Genomic DNA, 19,263 nt, shown 5'->3' on the forward strand with positions numbered 1-19,263 from the left:
TTGGAGACCTAAAGGGAATGAGGAAAACCACTGTACCGTTCTAAGCCTCAGGATCACCACTTGTCGGACAAGGACAAAACTGGCACACTGTAAGGGTGGTAAACTAAGTAACTGAGATAACACGCATGAGCATTGCCAGACTCAAAAATGGAGTTACTTCTATTACTCTAGAGAAATAAGTAAAACCTGGAGACTGTAAGTGAGGCTCATGAGTATTTGCCTGAAAAACAAGAACCATAACCCAGCAGGAAGAGTACTTCTGCTGGACGTCAGCCCAGCAACGGTCTGTTCTCTCGGAGCTGAGCTCCTTGTAGGATGACACCATTCCTTCCAGGAAAGGGTATGAGACAAGTGACTCCATTTGACTTGCCTTCTCTCTTTTATTCTGTCTATGGTGGCTTGAATGAGAAGGTCCCATAGGCTTGTGCATTTGAATATTTGGTCCCCAGTGGGTGGAACTGTTTGGAAAGGATTAGTAAGTGTGGCCTTCTTAGAGAAGATGTATCACTAAAGGGTGGGCTTTGAGTTTTCAAAGGTCCACAGTGTTCCCAGTTAGTTCCCTCCCCCGCCCTCTCTCTCTGCTTCGTGATTGTAGATCAGACGGAAGCTCTCAGCTACTGCTAGTTCTTGTTGTCATGCTCTGCACCATGAAGTCATGGTCTCTAACCCTCTGGAACCATGAGCCCCCAAATTAAACGCTTTCTTTCACAAGTTGTCTTGGTCATGGTGTGCTGTCACAGCCATAGAAAAGTAACTAAGACACCATGCAAAACTTAATACCCTGTGAGGGAGATGCTGCACACTAAATCTGAGGGAGGTGAATAACCGTTGAAGGTCAAAGATAAAGAAAAAAGCTGAGTTAGGATTCAAATATGAGTCCATACCCTAGACCACCACACTCAGTACATAGCAGAGGAACTGGGCTGAACAGAGAGCCAAGGCCCGGCCACCCTATCACGGAGGAAAGAGTAACATCACACCAGAGTGGCACCAGCCTGAGGGGGACCAGACCACTTCCAGGCAGATATCCCGCAGAAGGACTTCCTGCTAGGCTGTGGTCTTTGGCAGTCTCCCGTCATCTGTCCTTGTTACCAGGCAGACTGCATGTGGCTGTCCCTGCTAGTCTACAGACTTAATGTTTCTACGGTTAACACAGGGAACTCCATTTCACACACTGATGAATTGTGTGATGAATTCTTGTCTATGGTTTCAAAATAATTTTGTAATCTTCCTCATTTTCATTATTTAAAGGGATCCTCCTTAGATACCTAGATAGAGCATGCTTAGCATGTGTAAGGCCTGGGTTCAATCTCCAGCACTACCAAGAATAAACAGAAAATGAGGAAAGCGGGGAAGGAGGGAGGAAGAGAAGGGTGAGTATCCCTGGATTCCACCTCCACCTCCGCCTCATACAAGAGCTGCTGTGGCCTGCCACTACACTCACACCACAGATTTGGCAGGTCCATGAATGTTCCCTGTTAAATCCGTTTTGAGTGTTTTATTTGTTATTATCTAGGCTAACTAATACAAAAGGTTTAGTACAGAGACTGCTGTATAACATGTGGTTGCATTTCTGTAAGTACCCAATGCTCATTCATTCACACATGCTCGTTTTTACCATGTTACCAGTGTCTACAGGGTCAGATACCAGAGACACAGGGATGAACAGCCTCTGTCTCTGCCCATAAAACATCTGTGTTAAGATTACTGTGCCCTGGAATAAATTTGCCCCAACAGACTCTGTTCTGATTGGAGCACAGATGAGGTTGCCATTGTAGTAGAATAAGAATGAAAAGAAATCCCCTTGTCTCAGGGAAGCATGTCAAGATCAGCTGTAGACTCAAGTCAGGGCCTGTAGCCTTTGTCCTGAAGGCCACAAGGGGCCACTGAAAACCCTTAGGTGTAGCAGGGTCCTGTGCTGTTGTTCCCTTTGGGGAGGGACCAAGTAGGTGCAGAGTCAATGGCACAGACTCTGGGAGAATGTCAAACAGCAAGCTGGTACCCGTCATTGACTACCAGCCCTCAAAGAGCATCAATCCTGGAGAGCTGTGTGGGTGGTGGGCTTTAGGCAGTAGTATCTGTATCTTCTGTATCTCAGTGAGCCATACGCACATTACGTTTCTAGGAGGACTTTGATCTAAGTGTCTGAGAGCCAATAAAATCTGTAGGGTTGCCTTTGTGGCAACCCTCTGTTGGTGAACCTGTTGCAGAAGACATTTCAACAGGAGAAAGATTAGTAAAAAATTCAGTCTCAAGGACATGGGTGGGACCCTTGTCATATTTATATAAAATGTGCCAATCAAAGCCTTTCTGGTGATGCATTAGCAACCTTGTAGGGGGTGAAGCAATTGCTTGATATTTAGGGTCACATGCCAGTGATGACATGACCTTTATTAATGCTGCAGTAGTGGAGAAAATCATACATTACCCCTCTGAAGCTTCTTCTTTGGTCAATGTCTCTATGTCTGTTGCTGGGTGCTCATCTCTGGAGGGTATCTGTATTGGCATGGTGGTATTCTGGGGGAAAATGCAAGCATACCCTTGCTCTTGGGTTAATAAGGGAGCAGGGGGGTGCCATTGAAGGGTAATGGGATCCCTCCAATGCAGCAAAGACAATGGTGTCTCTCGAGGCAGGTAAATGAGTGTGTTGTCCAATTTGGACTTATGTGACAGGGTTAACATATGATCCTTGGCCCGTGAGCATCTGAAGAGAAAGAGCAATGTTTATTATATTAAATAACTGTATATTAAAATGAGCCTGAGTCTTGGCCTGGTCATCATAGGCAGCATACCAGTTAGGAAGACCACAGGCTCTAACACAGTCTTCATCAAGTGGTACCAGTCATAATAAGTCTGCAAACACATTGCCCATTGCCATAGGACTTGCCTCAAAAATATGGCAAGTCAGGATTCGATTCATTAGCAGCTTTATGAACCAAAGACAGGTCTGTAAGACTTAGGTGTGGACGACACCAGTTTCTGTTCACATTGGGAAGCTGACTCTGGCACCAGTGAAAGAAGGTAGGAAGTTGGGCTCCACATAAGAGATAAAGAGGCTCCATAAAAAATGTTAGGGTCCTGATGAGGCTGGACAGCCATGGACTGCTACAAGCATTTCAGTGAGAGGCTGGGTTGATGGAAGGTCATGGTTGGAATTCAGGATGATAGGACTCTCTGAAGCAGAATTAATCTATCTCTTAAAAATAGTCTCAAGACAGGTTGTATATAATTATTGTTTTAAAATGACACATCAGACCAGGCACACGGGAAGCAAAAGAACGGTGGGTCTCTATAAGTCAGAAGTCAGTCTGGAACTACATACATAGCAAGTTTCAGGCCACCGAAGGCTACGCCCTTCTCTCTCTCTCTGTCTCTCTCTGTCTCTCTCAATCAATCAATCAATCAATCAATTAATCAATCAATCTAAAAAGGACTACTTGGCCAAGACTACCTAGAATATTACTGGTCTGATTTGGCTTCTCTTGAGCCAAAAGTTTTATTTAAATACTCTGAGTTTTAGGATTGCACTGTCAGTCAACTTTCAATCATGGGTGGGGAAGGGAGGTTCCACCCCTTCTTGAGGAGCCACTGCCAGTTAATGGCTACTGGGGAGGGAAGTCATTTTCTTCAATGCTGTAGCCACGGATTAGTTGCCCATGCTCCATTAAATAAACCTACTATTTATGCACATGTAAGCAACCCTAATTAAAACCCAGGGCTCACCACTGAGAAATTAAACACAAAAAGGGAGGAGGACTTGATGGGAAGAAAAAAGGGTTCAGTGGGACTGGGGGCAATGGGGCGTGAACAAGATCAAAATCCATTCTATACCTGTGTAAAGTGTCAGTAAATTAGATAAAAATATGTGTGCTGTATTTCAGAGAGATGTATGGTATCATATCACCGTAGCGCCACCCCAGTGAGTTTACAGAGATCAACGGGGTTACTCCATCTATTCGAGGACAAATGGCAAGGTTCCCGCTTTTGTTTATGCCAAGTAGTGCCAGGTGGAGCTGAAAGTGAATGTTACTCACAGGCTTCCTAATCGAATTCTTGACATCCATGGTAACCATATCTTGTCCTGTCAATCACATTACATGTTTTTTTCTGTGCTGTAGTAGCAGGAATCCTCTCAGGCTAGTTTCCTTTCTTTGGGCATTCAGATGCCATTTGAACAGTACGTTTACTGCCCTGGTTAGAGAAGTTTTCAAACTTCCAGAAAGTTTTCCAGGAATCCTGTCATTCATAAAATGCTCTTTCCCTTTTCATTTGTCCTTCAGTAACTAAGTTCTGTTCTACAAAGAGGCTCAGTCTGTCAATTATATCTACTACAGCAACTCTGGTCTATCCTCATGTAGCTCAGGTTTTTGTTTTTGTTTTTGTTTTTCATGTAACCAGGCTGGCCTTGAATTATCTGTGTAGCCAAAGCTGGCCTTGAACTCTGGATCATCCTGCCTCTTGGATGCTGGGATTCCAGGCATGCCCCATGCCCCATTCTACAGACCTGGCTTTGAATCTGAGACAGCATCACACAGCAGCTCATGGTGAGCAGAAGCTGGAAGGGTAGTTCTTCTCTTCTTTGATACATGTCATTCATTATTTCTTGTTTCTGTTATTTGGAAGAGTTTATCCCAATGGAATTTGCTTTGAGAAGGTTTTTGGTAGGCCAGAGCAATCTGATTTCCTGGATTATAAACAAGAATTTGTTTGGCTGGATATTTCCAAAAGGCTTCCAACTCCTATCAGAGGTATGCTCATAGGCCACCCTGTGAGTTCTCAAGAGTGGCTGGAACTGTCCCAACCCCACGGAAGCTTCTGAAACCATAGAGTCAGAAGTAGATTTGAGTGAAAGGAAAATGTGTTGTGGGGATTATTCTACTGGGGTGGGTATCAATAAATTCAAGCCATGAAGCATCTTGCTGTGGGACAGTATAAGCAGCGTGCATTTTATTGGAGAAGTAATATATAAGATGTGTAATGAGGAATCTCTATGGTGCATGCTCAGTTTACAGAATGCATATGGGTAGGAATTTGGGAAGAGCAGAGAGAAAAGAATTTTGGGAGAAACAGAAGTGAAGTGAGAGCTAGGGTGGTAGTGGTCTAGTCTCTCAGTGCTGTGGGGATGAGGACTTGAGTGGCTCCTGAGCCGTGCTAGTGAGCTAGCGCGTGCTGTGCTGGGGTGGAGGCGGGCACTTGGCGGACATTGTCCTCTTGAATCTTCTGGAGAGTCCCTCGGTCTTATTTCTCAGACAGAGTCTTGTAACTCAAATGATTCCTCAATGCTGTGAAGTTGGCAAGCTGTGGGGCTTGCGTTCAAACCGAAGTCTGTCCAGCTTCAGAGCCCTGGGGCTGTTCGCTTCACACCAAGGCAGCTGGCTCAGGAACGTCTGCGTGTGATGCTCACACTGGCTTTCCTCCAAGTTGGACACAGTCTCTTTCAACACTGAGATTCCAGGTCACAGCTCACAGCATATGGGGACAAATGCTTGACACCTTTTTATTCAAAGATCTGCTTCCGAAATGTATCTCTGTGGTCTGGAGGGGACCTCCTCCTCTGACCTTGTCAGTTATCTTGAGGAAAGATGATTGATTTAGGGGTGGCAAGGTCTAAGCTCTGGGTTGACAGGGAAGTCAAGCCCCTCGACTTTGCTGGTGGGGTGCAGGAGTATTTGGGGGAGATGAGTGAGCTGATGGGTCGGTCAGTGGTGGGTTTTATGGTGCTGTTGGGAGCTTTATACTTTGACATGAGTGTTTCCTGTAGCCTCATAAAACAAGCTAGAAGGCATTACATCATCCCCCCTGCCTTCCTAACAGAGACCAAACCTTTTTCCATGCTTGGAATATTTCCTGATGGTCCACTCTGGCCAGCCCACTTTTCCAATTTACAAAGCTCTGTAATAGGTGAGGAGAAAAGGCGAGGTGGGGAGAACCCTTCAGCTCAGGTTGTTTCCTTGCCGTTCCCGTTCCCGGGAAAGACAATGACTCACATTAGAGCAGAGTACCCAAAACTCTCAGAAACAGGCCCGTTTAGCTTGGGCAGTAAATGAATAAGCCAGTTATGCATCTCTCGGGTGGCTGGCAAGTTTGTCGTCATGGTAACTCTCCCACTGAGGGAGGTCTGCTTGCACAAGTCGTCAGCCTCTGTCCCAACCCCAAGCTACCTGAGGAGGAGGGGCCAGGCCAGTCCATTCCTTATTTATAACTCGCTCTGAGTGAGGGGAAGGGATCACCGGTTGACTCCCTTGGAGGCTGCCTGCCAGAGTTTCATCCACAAATGCCTGAACAGCAGCCCACTGGCTGCATCCTTCTCTCGCTCCTGGGTCTACTTGGGCTGGCTGGTGCAGTCACTAGAACATACTACATTGGGATTGTGGAAGAATACTGGAACTATGTGCCTCAGGGAAGGACGTTATTACTGGGAAGAGCTTCTCAGAAGACAAGTGAGTGAACGTGGGGTCCTCACGGACTCCCTGGGTTGACCTCTTTTTAGCTCTGTGCCTGGGAGGTTGTGTTCCTTAGGTGGCTATGATGCAGGTGAACTGACTGAGGTGGAAAGGCAGGTTCTGCTTCTGCCTGAGGAGCCCTAACTGAGGTGGATCTGTAACTTGTGAGAGAAATTCTCCTCTGTGTATATCCATTGAGCCATCTGCTACCCTAAACTGTGACGAGACATCCACAACCAGGTATTTTGAATAGTAGCTTTTCTTTGGCAGCTTCTAGACTCTAAAGGATTCTGGGACTCTATTAAAAAGAAAAACAAAGGCAAACTTGTAAAAATTTGAGAATTTCCAAGAATTAAGTGTCAAAGCTGTTGTCTTAGTTCTGTTTGTGGATGTGGCGTATTAGCCATACTGTACACGGCCATGCTTTTCTTCTGTGGTGTAAGATGTAAAATGGGTGGTTAGAATAGAAGTGGCTGTATGTGAAGTGTCCTTGAGTCTACTTAGAAATGGGTCCTCTGCTGAGCAGCTCATTCCAGCCTTGATGCCTTCATCCCATAGGACTGTGGCACACCACATAATTGGGGAAGGTGGCTCTGGAGTGTCTCTGGCTTTTCATTTTAGTGGAGGGCACCCCTCCACTCCAGGGCCCAGCATCTCCGGTGTCTTTCTTGCTCCATGATCTCCCTCTGCAGTCACCCACTGGCTCTGGAAGCTATGATGGTATGCTTTCAACTTTATGGTTCTCAGAGCATTTTGGATCTATCAACTGTTAGGTAACTGAATTCATATTCCTTTCTTGAGGGATAGAACCCACTGTATGCAACACCCATATTCTATTTCCTACAGATGAGTTTATTTGCTCAAATTCAGGAATGGCATGGGGTCCACCAGTAACTCTTCTAGAGCCAGCTCTCTCTGCCTAGAGGGAAGACCTAAATCCAGTTTGCTTTGTTTTCAACTTCCTGCCTTCCTAACAACACAATTGTGCCAGTCATGCCCTGTTTCCTAAAAAAAAAAAAAATAATGAGGGTCCTGCCAACTTGGTGGCTACAGATTTTTCCTTGAGCTTTATATTGAACAGCTTTTTGTAGGTTATTTCTGAAGAAAGTACTTGATACATTCTAAGACCATGGTCATAGTCTTTAACACATGAACAAGACATTACAAAGCATCCTAACTGCAAAAGTCATCTCTGAAATTAGAGCTTTGCCGCCAGAGAAAGAGGTCACTGGAAAATGGCTAGTGTGAATAGCTGTAGGACATTAGAATGTTCAGAATATGTACATGGGACATGGACAATATAGCTGTGATCTTTTTTTTTTTTTGGCCCAGGACTTGTATTAGGGACTTTTTTTTTTTTTTTTTTTTTTTTTTTTTTTTCTGAGACAGGGTTTCTCTGTGTAGCTTTGCGCCTTTCCTGGAACTCACTTGGTAGCCCAGACTGGCCTCGAACTCACAGAGATCCGCCTGCCTCTGCCTCCCGAGTGCTGAGATTAAAGGCGTGCACCACCACCGCCGGCCTATTAGGGACTTTTAACACACTTGTGCCCACAGATGTTATTATTCCCATTTTCCCAACCAGGATGGAGGCTCTGAGGTTGAATACTTGTAGTTTACCAGACAAATGGCCCCATCAAACACCTGGCTTGGGTCCCAGGGCCCATGTGTCCTCTTTCCATGCAACCCATTTCTTGGAAAAGTTGACAATTTCCTACTGAGCTAAATCCAGCTTTGAAGGAAGGGAGAGATCTCGGTGGTGTGAACTTTCTAGGAAAGTCTTAATTCTGACCATGAGTGTATTTACTCTCACCTGCTTTCTTCTCAGAGAAAAGTTGAAAATGGTCCTGAGTTGGTCAGTGGCCACACTGACTTCCTGAATTTGTTTAAAACTTCCAGATAACTTAAATACTCAAGACTCAAATGCTATTTACACAAAGCCAGATACAAGATATTCTTTGAAGAAAGGGCAATACCATGGATGAGAATCCATAGGTGAAAAAGAAGCTAGGCACATGGAAGCCATTTCTGTGGACCTGATCTGAGTGAGGCATCCTCACACCAGCTGTGGCTCTGTGTAACTGGGGGCCTGACTTTGGAAGCAGCTGGCATGGGTGATATCACATTGATGATAGCTGGATCCAAGGCTTCCCTTTTCTCAGGGGGGACAGCTGTCTCTTGAAAGGAGAAGGCAGGTTAGCTCACAGTGCTTACTGGAAAGTTGCAGGCTGTGGCGGGTAGCCCAGCAAGAGCCCCTCAGGAAGTACCTTTGTAGTTGGCAGATGTGATTGTAGGCTCCAGTACATACCCAGCTGCATTCGAAGAGGCCACGATGGTGGGACATAGATGAGCCCCCATGTACACTCTGGAATCACTCAAGCACAGGATAACACAGGAGAAGGCCGGGATATACTCAATAACCTTTCTTCCAAAGAACCTTGTCAGTGGCAAGATCCCACGGGCAGGTCATTTGGATCTTTAAAGCGAAAATAAGTCACTTTACTGGGACAGACAGACTACATCCTGGCAAGCCATTATTTTGAGTACTCAGACAAATATTCAGCATTCAGAAGACCAAGGAGTCCAAGTGCCCAATGTTCCACCAGAGTGGAGCAATCTTGAAAAATAATCTAGACTTCTGGTTCTTGCTGCCTCAACTTGCCATGTGGTGTTGAGCATGCTGCACAGTCTATTGTGTTTCTAAATGTGGCCAAGGAGGGAGTTTAAATCATCCCTAACATTACGTGAGCATCAGATTTTATTTCTGAAACTAAGTGAAAAAATTCCTACCTGGTTTTCTAGTTCTAGAGAGGTTCCCACAGAGATGAGTAAAACAGAGGTGTGATTTTCAAATGTCCAGTCTTGAAATCAAAGCCACAGAAGATGTAGGAAAGAGATTGTTTTTGGAGTGTTCTGTATTTTATCAATTCCCCTAGTATTAAAAAAAAAAAAAAGATTAAAAGCAATGTGTGTCTGTGTGTGGGTGTGTGCATTGGATTCCCTGGAGCTGGAGTTACAGGCAGGTGTGAGCTGACCACATGGGTGCTGGGAACTGAACTCAGGTCCTCTGCAAGAGCAGTATATACTCAACGGCTGAGCCATTTCTCAGGGGGCCCCTTCATCTTTTGATACAACTAACTCCTCATTTTATGTTTATAATGTTCTCTCCTACAACTCCAGGTGAATCTAGGCTGTTTCCCTTTTAACCCAACTGGGGTCCCCCTCATACACATAGATGGGCTCTTTTCCTTCCCTTTGAATACAAATACTCTGTGCTTGTCTAAGGCACACACTTACCTCTCAGGCCAGAGTCCGAGCTCCAGGAGGACAGAGGGGAGAGGCCCAACATATTAACCCTCTTTTACTACACAGAGCCTTGTCATCAGCCAATTGCATGTAGAGCAGACTAGAAGCCAGACGCTCTGAGCCTCTGAAGCCAAAGCAAGTCACTTTATCTATGTGGCTGTTCTGGCTGCTTTCCCTTTGGATAAGAGAAACAGAAAATAATAATAATAGGAAAAAATAATTGGAATAGTAGGAGAAAAGAGAGTGAGCATCAAAGCTTCAGCAATGCAGACTCCAAAACTCAACAGAGTGGAGACCCTTGGGGTACTGCAGAAGAAGAGATGAGAAATAAGTGGAGATTCTAACAGCTGGACAGTGCACTTTAACTTCCCAGTGTGATGCCTTTGCTTGGTCATAGTGTCCAAAAATATACCTGGGAGTGTCAAGCAGTAACATTTCCTAGAAAGTATAGAATTTCAGAAGTGTGTTCTATTTAGAGTCCTTTTCTGTGTGCTCCTCTCCCTCTTCACTGGGTGGAATGGGGACACCAGGCTCCTTTGATTTGCCTGGGATCTGTGTCAGCATTTTGATCCATTCATGCCAGGCCTGCTGGGGCTCATAAAGAACTTAATAAGGCGTGACTGTGCTTCAGTGGTAAACCCTGCTCTTTAATGGAGCTGAGTGGGTCATCTTAGTTAAAGCCAGAGTTTTACCACAGATCTTATTAGGCAAGTGCTATACACACAGCTTCTTCTCAGTGGGATGCAAGGCTGCCCATGGACGTGAGATGCCCTTGATCCTGATTGTGGATGGTTTCTGTCCAAGCCCCTGCATCGGAGGGGCTGCTAGAGAAAGGTCCCCTCACCATCCCGCAGCAGCCCATTGGTAGGGCAGAGCTTGAGTCTCTAGGAGGAGGGTCTATGATGTGTATGAGAGAGAGAGACTTCATCTACCTGAAAGAAAGGCCGATAGAGGGAACAGGATGGTGGCAGAGATGATCCCATAAGATCTAGAACAAAGGCGAGGGTTTCATTTCATTAGTGTTTGCTCTTAGATGAACAGCAACTTTCAAGTTTTAATTTCTTTCCTGTTGACATCAATTGCAAACTTGGACTGCAGAAATGGTTCTGTGGGTAAAGACGAGGTTTGAGCAAGAAGAGCAGAGGCTAGATCTCCAGAACACATAGAAAGGCAGATGTAATTATGGTAGCGTGCACCCGAAATCCCAACACTCCTGCGGTGAGATGGGAAGAGGAGACGGGGAACCCTTAGGAGCTTAAAGGCCAGCTGGTCTAACGTATGTCATGGTCAACAAAGGGGGATCTTCCCTCAAACGAGGTGGAAGTTCAGGATGGTTGTCTTCCATATGCACACTGTGGTATTCTCTCTCTCTCTCTCTCTCTCTCTCTCTCTCTCTCTCTCTCTCTCTCTCTCTCTCTCTCTCTGGACACTGTGGCATTGTCTCTCTCTTTCTGTCTCTCTCTCTATGTATACTGTGACATTCTCTACCCCCTGCGCCCCCCCCCCCACACACACCACAAGATTTCTAAAAGCTGTTATATCTATACTTATAAGTGCTTGGCTACAGATCTTAGAAAAGAGCAGGTTGAACAAATTAGGATATTATATTTGCTAAAAAGCAGTCCAGATGTGAGCAGACTAATGTTGCTGGACAGTCTGCATGATGGAGATTTAGATGCTATCTGTATTTTTGGGTCAACCATCCTTAGCATGAAACTTCCTTCTTCTGGGATATTCATGCTGCATCAGCCTTTAGAAGACTGTCATGGAGACCTCACCTAACCATCTGGGAACGGAGTTCAATGGTAGGGTGCTTGTCTGGTACCCATGAGGCCCCAAGTTCAATCCCCAGTACATGGCATACATGAGGCCATCCAGCCAATTCTGCTACACTCCTGGATATTCATAGGAAACTGGAAAATAGGGTCATTTAGCATGTGCTTTCAAAGATGGATTTCAATTCTGCTATGAAGCAAAAAGGGGAAGCATGGAACTGAGAGGATCTGGAAGCCTCTGTCTCCTCTATTTCCTAGCAGTCAGGGGCATCTTCTTGGTCTCCTTTCCCTCTTCCTGCTTCCAGGGCAGGGCCCCTGAGATCTGGAGAACACACAGTATGACAGTTAAGTGTCTGAGAATCCTTCCTGAACATATCCCACAGACGCACATGATTCTTGTCACACAGATACACATGGTCCTTGTCACTCAGAACATCATGGTCCTTGTCACACAGACCCACATGGTCCTTGTCACACAGACCCACATGGTCCTTGTCACACAGACCCACATGGTCCTTGTCAAGGGGACTAGTCAGTATAGGTAGACTTACCCCAGTATTACCTAATTTTGCTCTTCAGAAAAATGGGCACAGCAATACTTGGAGGTGTGGTGGTTTCCCCATGCCCGTGATCAAATGGCCGCAAACCAGGTGGATTCAAACACCAGCAATTTACTCTCTCCTAGTTCAAGAGGCCACAAGTCCAAAATAAAAGCCACACTCCTCATAGGATCTAAGGGAGAGAGCATTCCTGTCTCTGGGAGGTTTTGAAGGAATCTTGTGTTCCTTAGCATGTGACCACATCTTTCCAAACTAGATCTTCATTTTCACAAGGAATGGTCATTCTTTTATCCCAAGGACTTCTGGAGACCAGGAAAGAGAAGACTCAAGTGGCTATGTGCCCTTTTAATCTAGGAAATCCCCGCTAGAAGTGAACACAGTTAATACGGGGTGGGCTCTGTTCTCCCAGACATTCTTGTGAACAAAACTGGGGATTTTCTTTTCTTTAAACACAAGTTCTGTGTACTCTGAAGTGCTTCTGTGAAAATCAAGGGGGACAAAGTAAGACCCATGCTTCAGGTAACACTACAGGAATCATAATAAAAGAATTATATAGGAGCACATAACCCAGATGGCTTTTAGAAATTACCCATCTAATTAGGGAAGGCGTGGCTTCTGAGTTCTCGTGTGGAATCTGCCTCCACCCTTCTCGCCCAGTGTTGGTTGTCAGGATATGGTCCTGTTTTTATTTTTGTCAGTGGCATCCCTTTCAGGCTCAGATGACGCTGGGCCCTTTTTGTGACTCTTAGGAGCCTCACTCACATCTGCTCTGGTCACATATCCTGCTAACATTAGTTTGTGACTCATCTTCCCCCCATATCCACATGCCTCTGATTCTTAGGCTCTGTACAGCTGAATTGGCATCGATATAGAAAACACTGTGTTGCCATTTACCAGTGTGTAGACTTCCCAGCCAAATATAACTCTTGAATACAGGGACTGAGAGTGATATACTTGGCCTCCATTTATAGTTCCAAGGCTCAGATGCTTCATGATGAGTGATGAAAAAAATACACCCAAACTGTGCAGGGGACAGACTTCTGGTGGGGAGCACAGACCTTGTGAGCCATGAACTCCTCAGATCCTAGCCTGGACACCTGCCTTAGCTCCGATAGATGGTCTCTGACTACCGCCAATCTTACTGGTTTTTGGAGGTCGTCTCCATCACAGTGTGGCCCCTTGGCTGGCAGTGTCAGCTGAGACCCCTACCTTGCCTTTCAGACAGTTGCTATTGGGGAGCTTCTGGGCCACAGTGGACTCAGATGCCGCTTATTGTCCCAGCTGCGTGCTCTGCTCAGCTTCCCAGGGAGCCTCTGCTCCTTGCTTGGGGAGAATTGCCATCTAGAACTCACAAGAGGGGGCTTCTGTCCTGTGACTTCATACACACACTGTGTGTTCACGGATGTTTGCTGTATAGATGCTCAAAGAACTCTTACTTCTAGTTCCTTGCTTTTCTTTCTTTTTTCCTCCCCACCATTTTGAATGCCTTTTAAAAAAATACTATTTTAAAATTTATTTTTGTTTTTTGAAATGGTCTCATTTGTTTTTTAGTTTTAATATTTTTCAATTAAAAAGCCATGTGGTGGTGGTGCACACCTTTAATCCCAATACTCAGGAGGCAGGGGCAGGTAGATCTTTGTGAGTGACAGGACAGTCTGGTCTACAGAGCGAGATCCAGGACAGCCAGCACTATATAGTGAGACTCTGTTTCAAAACAAACAAACAAACAAACAAACAAAAATAGTCACTACAGATTTTGTTTTATGCTAGGGACAACAGGGATGATTTCTAACTGGCTACACACCAGAGTCATGTTTTCACCGTAGGCCAAGTTCCAGGGCCAGTGACAGCCTTCACATTCCAAGGGCTTCCCATCACAGTCCCTCAAGTTCATGGAGGGCCATGTGCTCCAGGAACACCCTTTGCCCAGAACCTGGAAGTCCTGGCTGCTTTGATCTAGAGCTGTGACTCTTCACAGAAGGTCCCTGGTAGCAGAGGAGCAGGGGTCTTACACATGCCCTGACCCAGAAAGTCTGTGTACCACCTCTGTCCACGCCCTGTGTGCTGGGGGCCCAGTGTTCCGACTTAGTGCAGGAGCAGGACCTTTGCACCCACAGGCACATAGGCCATCTCTGCAAAGTGCTACCAAAAGAATAATTTGGTAAGACTGGGGAAAATATGGATGCCATGACTTTGCCAGGAAGTCTGATTCAGCTGTCCTGAAAATGGAACAAATGTCCCTAGTGATTCCAATGCAGACAGTGCCCGGGTGACCTCAGAGAACAACTGCTCTAGAGAGCCCACGCCCTTGCCTGGCTGACTGTCAGCCATGCAGAGACAGGCCTGGACTGACATAGATCTCAGAATGTGCAAAGCAAGTCACCATGTCACCCAGTGGTCAACCATGTGCCTCGATACTCTGCCTAGGAAGTTGGCCACACTTCCCTCTGTTTGGTGCCAGGCCAGTCATAGCAACATCTGTGATGCTGAGGGTGACGGGGACGATTCTGGTGGCATTTGGGTCAGGATCTTCTAGATGCTGTAGTGTGCACAGAACTGTGCGAGCATGCCTGCTCAGCTCCGTCTACGTGCAGACACACTCATAGGCTCTCCTGTGTGTGCCAGGAGACGGTGTGGAGAAATGTGGAGGATCTGCCATCGAAGCCTGTTGGAGTGCAACCTTGTTGTAGCTTTTACCGGCAGTCTGAGCCCAGAGGCAAGGCAGCAAGGTTGTCGCCACCCTACTGGGTGACCCAGTGTCAGTTGTTAGTAGGCAATTCTGCCCACACTGGTGCTGCTTGGCAGCGTGTGGGTGACTCATTCATTCCTCTAAGAGCCTGTTCAATTAGGAGCTCTACTCAGCTGCTGCTTAAGAGGAACCCCCCACTCCCATCAACACAACAAAACAAAACAACCCCCACCCCCAAATAGTGCTTTAAGTGCATTGAGGAAATTCTGTTTTCATGTACACAAAGCAAAGCTGAAGTTTGGTCATAAGAATTTTTGGTTTAAACTGTACCAAGCCTAGCGTGTAGCCATATGCCTAGACCCTCTTTATAAGTAAGGTGTTTTTTCATTTTTTATAGTTTTCTTTTAACTGTGGAAGTGAGTACATATGTACAGAATAAACATCCCCACAACATGATGGATAAGCGATCCCAGTGGTGGTACTCTTGTGACTTTTAGACACTTTTTTGCATGTACTGATGTGTATGTATGTATATGTGTGTGTGTGTGTGTGTGTGTGTGTGTGTGTGTGTGTGTGTGTATGTATGTGTATGTGTGTGTGTATATATATATTAAAAACCCAAGTGAATGGGCTGTACTTCATATGTTGGTCTGAAATGTGCTGTTGTTGGTATTTTGGTGACAATGTGGCACTGGCACCCCTCACCCCAACACACAATGTTACATGGCTTTGTCACCCTGTCATTTACCAGACACTAGCTGAGGAACACATCTGGCTTCTAGACTGTCCCTATCACAACTATTCTCTATGTTTCAAACAAGATGGCTGCTTCTGGGGGTCTGGCTTGTGGCTCTTCTTCTCTGAGGGGCTCTGCTTCCTCCAGGGTCGGTTCCGAACCCATTGTTTCTGCCTTCTCACTCTAGTTCTCCGGACTGGCTTAGCATCGAGGGCAGACAGGGTTGGCCATCCTAGTGTCCAGGGAAGAACAGTGAGGTGTGCCTGGGCAGCCGAGTGGTTTGGGGCTCAAGCAGCTGACATCTGCAAAGGCATGTGTTCAGCTCTCACTTGAAGGAGAGACTGAGCCCTGAGGAGAGGAAGCTGCCTGGGGTGGAGACTCCCAACCTCCCTTCAACTGAGCCAAAAGATGCTCATCCTGAGGGCCACAGACCAGTCCTCCCTGGAGTAGGTTTTAGTGGCCACAACTCTTGGGTTCTCTCTGACCTGTCCCCTAATTTCATCATAAGCAACTAATCAAAGCCCTTTTCTTAGCCCTGAACAGTCCTCATCCCAGAGAACCTTTGGAAGTTGGAATTCTCTCTTTTTTCAAAGTCATTTCCAAACATTATCCTCCTGCCCCATGGTACTCTAGCTCCCAAGTGATGTTCTAGGCTCTTTAAGGTGAGACTCAGTGGTTCTGACCTTTCAGAGGACTCAGTTGAGAACCCACAAAGGTCCTGGTGTGTTTGACCTGAGCACACAGTCATATTAGATGGTTTAGGACAGACTGTGTGTTAGAAAGAGGGAGAAATAATCATGTTTTTAAATGAATTAATAATTGTGTGTGTGTGTGTGTGTGTGTGTGTGTGTGTGTGTGTGAGAGAGAGAGAGAGAGAGAGAGAGAGAGAGAGAGAGAGAGAGAGAGAGAGAGAGAGAGAGAGAGAGAGAACCCACGTGAAGGTCAGAGTGCAGCTTGGGGGAATCAGCTCCATTTCCACCACGTGGGTTCAGGGACCCAGCCCCAGTCTTCAGGCTCGCCAGCACCTTTTCTTGCCAACCCACTTACTGGCCCCAGTGCTTTAGCTTTCCTTGAATGTCTTCTTGTACTCTGTTTAAATGGTTTTCTTTTTTATTTCGCTCCTGTTTGTAACTGATAGAAAGGCAAGGCGACTGTAAGAGGTCAGCAGGCTTTGACAGGCAGACCCAGCAAGCTAAAGCCAATGACAATGTGTTGGATTTCTGAGATATGATGGCCACAGAGTGTACTCTGGAGCCAGGCATCATGGGATAATGTCTGTATCATGTGAATAGCGGGGGCACTGAGTGAATGAGCATGGAAGGAGTCTTCCCTAGACATACCATTCCAGGAAAACGACTCAAGTGTGTGCCAGATATTGTGCCATCCATGTGTAGGCATAATGCTGTCCCCTGTCTGGCCTGAGCACAGGCAAAGTGCAATTCCACAGCAGACACCCGTGTGTCTCCCTAATTTTCTCATAGGATGGATGCAGCTCAGCCCTGCCTCCTTTTCCTAGCAGTCACTCCCATCTGCTCAGATATGAAGCAGAAGACATGCCAGCCATTCTTAAATATCTGGAGGATATTTGAGCTCAAGCTGTTTTGCAGATATAGCTTGCAACGCTCTCCCACCGCTGACTCGCCAATTCGTGGCAAATTCGTGGAGGTTTCATTTGCTGGTTTGTTTGGCTTAGGTCCCAAAGCAAGCGGCAGCTCTTCCCAGGCATTCGCAGGAGAAAACTGGGCGTTAGGAAATTAGTGTAAGTTAGGGATAGAAATGCTATTGGTCTTTAATAAGCTTACGAGCCAAGGACAGGCAGAGCATGTTTTGGAAGATGCTATCACTGGTCTGATGTCTGAACCGAGCACTGAATGTAGAGAGAAATGAGAAAGAAGAGTTTGGGGCTGGAGCGATGGCCCAGTGGTTAAGAGCAGTGTTGCTCTTGCAGAGGACCTGGGTTGGATTCCCAGCACCCACAAGGTGGTTCACAACCACTCATAGCTCCAGTTTCTGGGTATCTGATACCCACTTCTGACTTCTGTGGGCACCAAGCATGCACATGGTCTACATACACACATCCAGGCAAAATACTCTCACATAAAATAAAACATATAAATCTAATTTTTACAAAAGGAAAAATTTGAACTGACCTTGAAAGATGCTTGGAAAATTAGTTAGACATGGAAAAACAAACCAAACAAACAAACAAAACAGTGTGGAGAGGGAGGACTTATTTGGAGTCACCATTTAAGGGCTACTGTCCACCACTGCAGGGAAGGAATGGAAGAGGGAGCCGGCTGTGACTTGTTACATCTTGCTGAACCAGGAAGCAAGCTGGGTCCCCTAAGGCCCAATGTCTGTCAGATAAGCCCCACATCCAAAAGATTCATCAGTCTTCAAATAGCGCCACCAGCTGGGGACTGAGTATTCAAACATGTGAGCCTGTGGGGAAATTCACACTCACACAGCTGTGTTGTGTGCCGAGAGCCGTGAAGGAGACGAGAACTTGGAGCAGGAAGGGAACCAGGCAGGGACGGAGCTGGGGCCTGGTTTCCCCAGGGGGACTTAAGTAGCCCAGATCGAGCCTCTGGGTCCTTGGCCTTCCTCAGAGGTCTTCTCACCTGTCTTCCTAAATGCTCTGCCTTCTAGGAGGCTCCTCTTCTGCTCACCAGAGGTTGGGGTCCTGGCTACTGGACATGACCTGTAGTATCATCACCCTGAAAGACCTCTAAGGTGGGCAAAGCCACTATTTGGAGTCAAGACTGCTGGGAGCTTGCAGCTAGCCAATGCTGTACTAATATTTAACAATCCCGTTAAAGAAACAGAAATGAAGCCAGGCAGTGGTGGCACACATCTTTAATCCCAGCACTCAGGAGGCAGAGGCAGGTGGATCTCTGTGAGTTCGAGTCCCAGGAAAGGTGCAGAGCTACACAGAGAAACCCTGTCCCGAAAAACCAAAAAAAAAAAAAAAAAAAAAAAAAAAGAAGCAAAAATGAAGTCCCCAAATTACCTCTAGTTGTTGAATCTCAGTGAAGCTGATATCACGGGCATCAGACTTGGTGTTGCTCCAGCAACAAAGGGATGTCTCTGCTTGGATGGGGCTGTTCATGGGCAGAGGGGAGGGGAGAGGAACTGAAGCAGATAACGGTGAAGTAGAAGGAGATAGCAAACTCAGCCCAGCTGGTTAAAACCAGATCTACGCCCGGCCAGGCAGGCGAATGCCACATCTGGGCCGTTGAGAGAAGGGAGCTCAGCTGGGTCAGATGCTATGGAATAAAACTCCCAAATCAGGCCAGAGCACGAGCAGAGGCCTGAGCAGCTGCACGGATGTCCTGACTGAATACCAGAGGTGGAGGCAGAGGAGGGTGTTGGTCTAATGGGCAGAAAGCAGATGGGGAAAACGATGTGGTCAGGTACGGTGGTGAGAAGCCAGAGAGAGGAGTCTACCCAAACTGTCATTTTAAGATACATCTGGCCAAACATTCCCATCTGAGAGCCTCCAGAGACACTTATTACAGATGTTGTGCCTACTAGCTTTCTTCCGGCACCCCTTAGCTCCCCTCCCACCAAGCTTCCTGGCCATATAAATCTGCTTTTGTTTCCCTAAACTGACCTCTGACCCCTGACCTTGACACCTGGCTTAAACGACCTCTTCCGCTTGGCATGGCCATCATCGCCTCCTTTCTGCCTTGTCTTCTGTTCAAGCATTAGAGCTCCTGTCTCTTCCTGTCCATCGATGCCCTCATCCAGGGACCTT

The 19,263-nt window shown here is 46.4% G+C and overlaps 1 protein-coding gene across 1 annotated transcript in view; it reads left to right on the plus strand.

Annotated features, from left to right (window-relative positions):
• Positions 1 to 5,582: 5,582 nt before the first annotated feature.
• The window catches only part of Hephl1 (hephaestin like 1), a 65,586-nt gene continuing 51,905 nt past the window's right edge, over positions 5,583 to 19,263 (plus strand). The window contains exons 1-2 of the mRNA XM_037208224.1: positions 5,583 to 5,705; positions 6,352 to 6,440. Coding sequence (XP_037064119.1) covers positions 5,583 to 5,705; positions 6,352 to 6,440 — 212 coding nt within the window. The remainder of the gene's footprint in view (positions 5,706 to 6,351; positions 6,441 to 19,263) is intronic.

The sequence above is a fragment of the Peromyscus leucopus genome, chromosome 7 (assembly GCF_004664715.2).
Source record: "Peromyscus leucopus breed LL Stock chromosome 7, UCI_PerLeu_2.1, whole genome shotgun sequence".
Classification (NCBI taxonomy): domain Eukaryota; kingdom Metazoa; phylum Chordata; class Mammalia; order Rodentia; family Cricetidae; genus Peromyscus; species Peromyscus leucopus.